The 10,123-nt window shown below is 38.7% G+C and overlaps 1 protein-coding gene across 2 annotated transcripts in view; it reads left to right on the forward strand.

Moving 5' to 3' along the window:
* Nucleotides 1-9,725, forward strand: part of UNC5D (unc-5 netrin receptor D) — a 341,781-nt gene extending 332,056 nt beyond the window's left edge. For both annotated transcript variants that reach the window (XM_075062773.1, XM_075062774.1), the window contains 2 exons: nt 3,536-3,714; nt 8,757-9,725. In XM_075062773.1, coding sequence (XP_074918874.1) covers nt 3,536-3,714; nt 8,757-8,961 — 384 coding nt within the window. In that variant the 3' untranslated portion in view covers nt 8,962-9,725. The remainder of the gene's footprint in view (nt 1-3,535; nt 3,715-8,756) is intronic.
* The last annotated feature ends 398 nt before the right edge of the window (nt 9,726-10,123 follow it).

Below are 10,123 nucleotides of genomic sequence, written 5' to 3' on the forward strand. Positions count from 1 at the left end.
ACTGGGAAACAGAAGATTAGAAGGACTGGAAATAGACCCTCTCATAGCTGAGAGAGCACAGAACAGACAAAGACCCAAGACCAAGAAAAACCCACAAAATCCCTCCCTTAAGCTTTGAAAAATCTGGTTTCCTGATTGGTCCTCTTGTCAGGTGTTTGGTTCTCTTTGTTAACCCTTTACAGGTGAAAGAAACAATAACCCTTAGCTATCTGTTTGACAGGGCGGCTCTAGGCATTTTGCTGCCCCAGGCACAGCAGGCAGGCTGCCTTCAGCGGTTTGCCTGCAGGAGGTCCCCGGTCCCGTGAATTCGGTGGCAGCCTGCGGGAGGTCCGCCGAAGCCGCGGGACCAGCAGACCCTCCGCATGCATGCCGCCGAAGGCAACCTGCCTGACGCACTCGTGGCGACTGGCAGAGCGCGCCCCGCGGCTTGCAGTCCCAAGCACGCACTTGGCATGCTGGGGCCTGGAGCCACCCTTGCAAAAGACCAGTGTAAAATGTGGTGTTCATTGTATGAGGCCCTTGTGGGTTAATGCATTGGATTGGGACACCAAAGACTGGAGTTCAGTTCCTAGCTCTGCCAAGCACAGACTCCCTGCATGGGAAAGTCACTTAATCTCTTTGTACCCTCAGTTTCCCACATATAAAATAGGGATAGTGGAGGCATTTTCTGTCATGTCAATTTACATTGTAAGCCCTTCAGGCCACTGGACTGTCTGTCACTGCATTTGTATAGCACCTAAGAAATTGATACTGTAATACAGATAATACATAAGAGTAATGTTTTCAACTAGCTCTGTTGATTTTTCATATCTCCCTTGTATATGCCATTGGGGATTTTTGTTGTCTTTGTTTCCTCCTGCATGACTCAGTCCAACAGTAGTGAAGACCATTCAGTTTAATAATCAACTATTATGAAATCATGAAAAGGGACAAGTATATCAATTATTTAAAAACCCCTCAGAATATGGCCAGCTCAAGTCCCCCACCTATTTGCCATAACTTCTTGCAGATTTCTGTCATCTATTTTTCCTCAGTTAAATGTTGTGGTTGTGTTTTTTTGAGGAGGGCTAGCTGTCCATAAACCCCAGGTGCATGTTAGAATGCTCTCTTCAAACACATTCACCAATGCCACAAGTTTTCTTGTTCTGTCTCCAAAGGTGATGGAAGGAGGAGGATAATTTGACAGCCAGAAAAAAAGGGGTGGGAAAGGGGAGACTGAATACTTGAACTTCTCATTGCTTTTCAATTCCCACAGCTAACCAGATAGCAATGGCTTATCTCAAAAGTGCAGGGTATGAAAATCTACTGTTCTTCTGCATATTTAATTTAAACAGTCAGAAAAGGTGATGTATCTACAGCATTCCTATTACTTTGCATGGATGCTTTTTAGGATGTATCATAAATGTTATATGAAGATACTGGTAATATCACTATAATTTAATATTTATACTTCAGTAGCATCCAGTGGGGCCTCAATTCAGAAGGAGGCACTATTAATTCACATGTCTACACACAGAGACAGTCCCTGCCCTGTATAGCTTAAAGTCTCATGAACTGAAAAGAGATGAAGATGGGAAAAAAATTCTCATTTCAACATGGTGTCCAAGTCAGAAAAGCTTGTATAACTGTATCCATGTTTATTTCCAGATCATATTTCCTCTGTTTTACAAGTGGAAATATTGACTTTATAGTATGCAGTATAGTTGTCTGTCCCAGGATATTAAAGAGACAAAGTGGGTGAGGTAATATCTTTTATTGAACTGACTTCTGAGCCACGCAGTGTTCTTCTTTAGTTCTGAGAGAGAAACTCCCAGCATCACAAGAAAGTGCAAGTTGGAACAGATTGCGTAGCATAAATAGCGAGCTTATATCGTAAGAGACTATTCAAGGTAGAGTGGCCTGTTAACACCTCTGTGGTCATAGGACATAGTGGAGATTAGTGGGTTACAGACTGTTGTAATAAGCCGTAAATCTAGTGTGTCTGCTCAATCCATCATTTTTAGTGTCTAGCACAGTAATGAATTTAAGTTCTCAGGTTCATCTTTTGAAAGTGTGGTGCAGGTTTCCTTTGAGGATGAGGTCATATAGAGAGTGATTGCTTTATGAAAAGTGTTCACTGATAGGATGGTTTTGTCTTATTTTCTTGTGCAAGTTCATTCAAGAGCATAGTGATTGTCTGATTTCACCCACATAATTGGTGTCGGGGAAATTACTGCACTGAATGAGGTATATACCACATGTTGTGATGGGCAGGGGTTCCTCATTTTGAGTTGATGTCTCCTGGTTGTCAGCACTACGAAGTGCAACAGATGCAAAACCTGCATCAGGGCTCTCCAGTTGAAGCTGGGCTCTGTCTGCCTCCAAATCAATATCGCCACTAGTGATAAGGCAACCTAAAATTGAGTGAGATTCTATTCTACCTTCGGCATCATTATCCATTTTCCCATAGCTGTGTTGCCTCTTGAAAGTTTAACATGAGTGAAAACAGTACACTCCAGCAAATATAACTCAGCACCATCACTTTGTATTTTTTTTCTTCTACATTCATTACCTCTTTGGGCGTTGCCTAAGTAATACACACACCTGGGTCAAAATAGTTATGACAAACAAATTAACAGGAAAAAAGTCTAAATTGGTTGGATAATGGGCCACAAACATAGCACAATTTTATGAATTTGGTCACGAAAGCAGTTTGGTAAACATGTATTTTATTTGATGGGTTATTTTCAAAGTACTTGTCATGAGTATTCATTTGGTCACCAGTCACGAGCTATTATTTCTGCTTCCTTGGATGAACTTTTTTTCAGCCAGAAGTACTTCATAAAAGGTTATATTTCATTGCATCAGGAAACTAAATTAAGAGAAACTTTGAGGATTGTATAAATTCCTAAATGCAGAAGATAGTTATCTAAAACAAATAAATGGGTAGGTTGAGGGGACTATAGGTCTGAAAATCTCTGTTCTCAGTACAGCCTAGTGTGTGTGAAATGTTTATTCTCTGCTCATGAACTTAAAGGACAAATTGAAATGCAAGTAATTCAGCAAACTTTCTGTAAACAGGTTTAAACACTCAGTGGGACTGGAAGGGACCTTGATAGGTCATCTAGTCAAGTCCTATATTTCTATGATTTTATTTAACTGTTTCAACTAAAGTCTTTCAAATTTGGCACATTGAATGTACTGTTTCTTTTCTGACTATGTCACAATCAGTGCGTGGCATTATAGCTGTCTTAATGCTAAAAGGAAAGTTACTACTAATCAGAGCATAAATCAATGTTGACAAAGAGAACGGTCCAGTAGTTAAGATACTAACCTATAATTTGGGAGACCTGTACTTAAGTCCCAGCCACACCACAGACTTCCAGTGAATTTCAGGGAACTCACTCAATCTTTCTGTGCCTCAGTTTCGAATCTATAAAATGGGATAATAGCAGTGCCCTACCTCAAAGGAATGCTGTACAGCATTCATATACTATAAAAGGACCTTAGATACCTGCTGATGTATTAATTGTTTTGTTTTTCATCTCGTGTGTAGAATGAGAGAGAAACCATCACTTTGTTTGCACGTGAGGACAGCAACTTCCCTGCACAAACTGGTCCAAAAGCCTTCAAAATCCCATACTCCATTAGACAGAGAATATGTGCGACATTTGACACACCCAATGCTAAAGGCAAAGACTGGCAGATGTTAGCACAGAAAAACAGCATCAACAGGTAATGGAAGGCAAGTTTGAAAGGTGAACATTTACATACACAATGGGAATAATCTGCTGCTATATTTTTTTTGTTTGCTTGTGTAAAAGATATTTGAATAAGAATTACTATACTTTATCTGGAGGAGAGAGAGGTTGCTGTTTTCAATCATTAATCGCAAAAACAGATGTACGAACTGCAGTTTACCCTGATAATGTGTGTGTTGGGCTAATCCTGTATGGTATTAACTTGAAAGTTCAGACTTCTTTATCTGGGTTCTGGAACATCTTCTCCAATACATGCACATGCTATCTTAGCAAAATAGGCAATTGCAGAAGGCAGGGAGATTTCTACATTGCTGTATGAGACAAAGATAGTTGGAATGTGAGGAAAAAATTAATTAGTCTGTGGAGAGAACAGGCCAAATAATTTTTTCAGTGTGTGTCAAGCCCTAAGGGACGTATGATATGCTAACTGATATTTTTGTCAGGTTAAAAAAGTATGTTTAAAAAAATTTCCCATCTGTGCTACCAATAGTACAGCATTATTAAATGTGAGAGAACTTGGTGGCGGGGAGGTGGAATCAGATTTATGCTGCTTGTTTGTTTTTTTCCATTTGATGAAAAAGGACTAGTCAGTCTACTTTCTGCTTCTCATGAAAATGGTACAGGATAATATTTAAATATGTCCAGATAATTGGTTTTTCATTGGTTGGGTGAACTTCATGAGAACATCTCAAATTTTGCCTTTATTAGACCACTGTAACATTAAAGCAACTAGTGAGAAGCAGGATGGTTTAGTGGTTAAGATACTGTAGTGAGACTCAGGAAATCTGGGAGCAGTTACTAGTTCTGCCACATATGCTCTTGGGTAAGTCACTTATCCTCCCATTTTACAAAAGAGGACTTGAGGCAGAGATAGTATTATTATTATTAATTTATTTAGAGTATTTTCTTTGCTTCACTATATCCATGTGAGGAATCAGTATTTGTTTGAGTCCTCCTGCAATGCAGTACCTACTTGCTGTCAGATACCCAAATATCCCTTCCCTGTAGTTAGGAACGTGAAATAACTGTATAAAGTCTGACACAATGTATAGTAACTCTTGGTAAATTTTGACTTTTTTTGTGGAGAGTCTTTGCAGAATTTGTTTTTATAAAGCCTAAATCTTTGCTGAAAAGTTAGGCATCCAGGTGAACTGTTGGGTGGTTTAGAGCACTCTGTATAGCTGTTGTTCAGGGTAATCCCTTTGCTCCCTTGTGCTAATTATTCCCACTTAGTCTAGTTGAAGTTTACATTCCAAATGTGCTTTCATATTCCCATTTTCAATACTTAGAGTGTAGAGCTGGTTTTCATTTACTTTGAAAATACTTCCATAGTTCTTAACACTCCACTGGCCTTTGCTTCCAGTTGAAGTGCATTGGTGTTTTTTTTAACATTTTAGATGTTTCTCTTGCTCTAACTGTTGGTTGTTCCTATATTCCTTTGTTACAGAGCAAGAGTTGGTACTCAGTAAAAGCTCATAAGGAACAAGCTCCTCTTTTTGTGACGAAGGGATGATTTAGAGTGTATATGGTATTGTAACTTAAGTTGAGAGTTAACACTCAACTTCACTTAAGAATTGTTAACAATTCTTGAGTTAACTGTTTTCTTCTCTTCACGAGAAGAAAACAGTTAACTTTTTTCACTTAAGTCTTCACTCTACTCACTTAAATCTTCTTCTCTTAAGAGAAAACTTAATTCTTTTCCCCTTTTCTTCTCTTCACTTAATTCTTTTCTCTTTGTCTCTTCTTTTCAGAGGGGAAACGAGCGAAGTCTCTTTACTCTGGTCTTTTCTCTTCACTTAAGTGAACAATCGAACAGACTTGAGAGGACAAGAGGAAACTCTACTTCACTTAAGAGAAAGGTCTTCTATTTACTCTTCTCCACTTTACTTAACTTTTCTCAGAAGACTTCACTTGAGTTAAGGGTTAAGAAAAGTTAAGTGGAGAAGAGTAAATAGAAGACTTTTCACTTCACTTAAGAGTAAAGTTAAAAGAAGAAGAGTTAAGTTAAGAGTGGAGAGTTAACTCTTTCTTTAACTTTGAAAAAAGTTTCCTTAGAAATACCTGCCAAAGACACTGATGTGGTTGGCTCATGTGACTTCTTCCCTGATCCTGGTTTCTAAGGCAAATTGTGTTAGGATAGCACCCAGAGGCTCCAAGCGAGATCTCTTACTGTGCTAGGCACTGTACAGACTCATTGTTAAGAGACAATCTCTACCATACTGCTACCAATACATGCAGACAAGAGAACAGGAGAAACTGTCACACCCCAATTATGGTAAGGTTTTGTTTTTTTTAAATCCCCACAAAATAATTTCATTATAGATATGTCAGATTCTGACTTTACTACATTGAGTACCATCTTACTCAGGAAGTAGCATATTGATTTCATTGGAACTATTCATGTAGAGTAATACCTGACTTGATTTCTGTGCATTGTCAGGTGTAGATTAATACGATTCTACTTCACTATAGGGATTTTCAATATCTATATAAACACACAGTTCACTATTCCTGTATAACAGTCTGCCATTTAAGTGTTGTACATACTTCAGGAAAAAAAAACAACAAACCCTGTGAAAAGAAGGGGGTTTCATCTGTTCTTTTTCTAGCATCGAGTAACAGCAGGTAGAAGGTGTTTGGTGGCAAACATTTAAGCAACATTTTTTCTAGTTGTGCCTAAATAATAAATTGCTCAGCTATACTATGCTTTGTTTGGAGATGGGGGTTTATAGGAAGTTACATTCAAAGGTAATAACGGAAGAGAAATAAAAAGTGCAGATGTGCTTTGCTAGTTTAAATTAACTCCACTCTAGTTTGCAAGTGGTTGGGTCGCTGGGATAAACTGTACTGTTACTTACATTGAAATCATCACAGCAGGGGGCTTTTCTCATATGCATAGGTGGTACTGAGCAAAGATGACCTGATGTGTATGTTGATTCATTATCAGGTTAGATTTTTTTCAGCAGGCTTTCATCAGTAAATATTGATTTAAACTCCAGTACCAAAAGGTTTAGTCATAACGTTTTGGCAGGAATTATGTGATAAAGATCTATGGGTAATTACCTAAGAGGGTCGACTCCCTGGTAGCAAAGCTCCTTTGTTGTCTGCAATGGCTGAGGGGAGTTCAGTGGTATGTAATAACTGAGATGTGGGCCTTTTAAATTTTAGGGAGATGTGTGACGGTTTCATCAGCTGAATGGATTCTGCAGTAGAAAAAATCCAGTGGGAAAAGCAGCATACAAAATTGCAGTCTAGTGAAATGATCCAGTAGTACTTGGAATAAGCATTTCAGTTACAGTTTTGACATTTCATTATAGAAATAAATAGGTCTATCAAACCTTAACATTTCATTTCTATTCTATGATTTAATCACTCTCCTTGCTTATGTGTGTATACTACATATACATGTGCCTAATCTTTTTATATTGTGAGTGTATGTGTATGTCAGCACTATAGATATGTGGATGATTGTCTGAAAAGCAAATATACAAGTGGATGAGTCAAACTGAAGTATCATGACAGAGACTTAGTATAATTTGCATTTAAAAACCAGTTTGCAGAGCATTATTTGCAAGGAACTTGGCAGAACAAAAGTTCCATAAATCATGAGCATGTATCTGTCAAGGTATTTTTCCCACTTTGAACTTTAGCGTCCAGAAAGTGGGGACCTGTATGTACCCTTCTAAGCTTAATTTCTAGCTTAGATCTGATAGCGCTGCCACCAACCAGAAATTCCAGTGTCTGGTACACTCCCTGTCCCCCAAACCCCTTGGGTCTTGAAACAAAGAAAAATAAACCATTCTCCCTCCTTTCCCCCTCCCAGACTTTCCCCTCCCTGGGTTACTCTGAGAGATTACACTGATCCACACTCCTTGGACCTGAAAACAGAGAGGAATTAACCTTTCCCCCCACCAATCCCTGGTGAGTTCAGACCCAATCCCCTTGGGTCTTAAACAAGGAAAAAAATCAATCAGGTTCTTAAAAAGAAAGCTTTTAATTAAAGAAAGAAAAAAGTAAAAAGTATCTCTGTAAAATCAAGATGGAAAATGTTTAGTCTATATAAGCTGAAGACCCTGTAAAGGGACTCCCTCCCTCCTAGCCTAAGATACAAGTTATAGCAAACAGAGGTAAAATATCCTTCCAGCAAAATACACATTTGCAAGTTAAGAAAACAAACATAAGACTAATCCACCTTTCTAGCTAGTACTTACTATTTTGAACATGAAAGACTGTTTTAGAAAGATTGGAGAAAGATCTGGTTGCATGTCTGGCCCCTCTTAGCCCCAAGAGCGAACAAAGAACAAAACAAACAGCACAAAGACTTCTCTCCACAGAGATTTGAAAGTATCTTGTCCCCCCATTGGTCCTCTGGTAAGGTGTCAGCCAAGTTCACTGAACTTCTTAACCCTTTACAGGTAAAAGAGACATTAACCCTTAACCATCTGTTTATGACAGTATCTTTTAAGAGAATCAAAATATACAAGTGAAAAGTCCCAGCAAAACAAATGATACCCATAACTCATCACCACAGATATCAGTAAGACATCAATTTCTTGACACTCAATTGCATACACATAATTACATATATAAAGTTTACTTATACTACCTTGTAGAGTTGCTTTGCTGCCTAAATTATGTAGCATGAGTGGCCATGGTAAATTCTTAACATACACACTTATCCTTCCTCTGAAAAACTGAACCCATGACAACTGAAGGTTAGGCATTTCCATGCGCTGCTACTTCCTCCCACTCATTCAAGTCCTGTATTTATGAAGCTTTCAGGTCGGAGGGAGATAAAGAGTGTGTCAAATTATTTTAGAGAAACAAAGCCTTATTGTAAAGAAAATTGGCATTCTGAGGGACAGCTGCCAGATTTTTTAATGTCCATGAAGTTCACTTCATTGTCTAAAAACGTATCTGCAGCCAGACACAATAGACAGAAGGTCAGCTTCACATTCAGAGCTAACAGTATAAATTTCTTTCTAACCCTTTTATTTTACCTTGCTTATTTTTTAGGAATCTCTCTTACTTTGCTACACAAAGCAGCCCATCTGCTGTCATTTTGGACCTGTGGGAAGCCCGACATCAGCATGATGGTGACCTTGACTCTCTAGCCTGTGCCCTGGAAGAGATAGGACGGACACATTCCAAAATCTCAAATATTACAGAAACTCAGATCAAGGAAACCGACTTCAGCTACAGCAGGCAAAATGGACTTTAGTCATCTTTTTTCCATTCAAGAACTGATGGCCAGCTTTGACTTTGACGTTAACGAATTTCTACAAGCAGGGAGGAAATAAGGGTTTTATGCACATTGCATATAGGCAATCAGACCTTCATTTCTACCACCTGTTTTTTATTTGAAGGAGCAGAAGAAACCCCAGAGTAAATCACTGCAGTAACAAGGAAAATGCAATCATCTCTGTGACTCCACAATCCTCCCAGAATTAAAACTCATGTGACAGTAATGAAAATAGTCTACTTTTCTATGATTCCCAGGGGGTGAGAGGGTGGGGAAGCTGTAGATGATAACAGTAGATACTGTGACACTGTATTAAAGAAACAGTAATGCAACCCAGAGAAAAATAAAGGCAGTGATGATGCTCTATGATCAAGAGGTTATTAAACATTTAGAGCCACCAGACTCTCTGGGTTTCAAGATTTGACCACATGGCTTGATTCTCCATTGCCTTGCACTTTGTCAATTTACAATTAAAAAGGTACAAAATACTACTATGCTGATTTGGTAGCACTGTGCATTCACTTTATACTGGTGTAAGTGAACTCCATATATTGCAGGACTACAGAAAATCAGACCCAGGGTATTCAGCCATCCAGGGAATTGTAACCTATACTGTTTCATTTATATAGCCATCCGCTTCAAAATTTGATCATGTAATTAACATACACATTTGCTGCAGAATTTTCCTGGCCCTTCTAATAGCAAAAAGTCCCCCAAACTCTTATGTGAAGTTGTTCCGTTTCATGCAGCATTTTTGTAACAGCAAACTGCAGTACTGGGAATAGCCAGACCTGTTTTAGCAAATTGGTACTTTTTTGCAGTGCTCCTAATTTCAGGACTAAGCCTAAAAAGTCAAATCAAGGCAGTGTAACTTTGGCCTGGTTTCAGGTGGAAATAATCAAAATTACAATGTTGGATTTATTGTTCCTGATTGATAGAAACCAAGCCAAAGGGCACACCCAGAAATTGGCCCACTTTCATCCTAGAGGTTTTGTGCTCTGTGGCAGAGTTTCACAATCTTAAAATCTGAGCTCAGCACTAAACCAGAGGGAAACATTGATGTTGACAGCAACAATGAAACAGTTGAGATAGGCTTTCCACCATTCTCCCCCCACCCCGTCCCACACCCACCCAATATCTT

Source organism: Chelonoidis abingdonii, chromosome 2 (assembly GCF_003597395.2).
Source record: "Chelonoidis abingdonii isolate Lonesome George chromosome 2, CheloAbing_2.0, whole genome shotgun sequence".
NCBI classification, from domain to species: domain Eukaryota; kingdom Metazoa; phylum Chordata; order Testudines; family Testudinidae; genus Chelonoidis; species Chelonoidis abingdonii.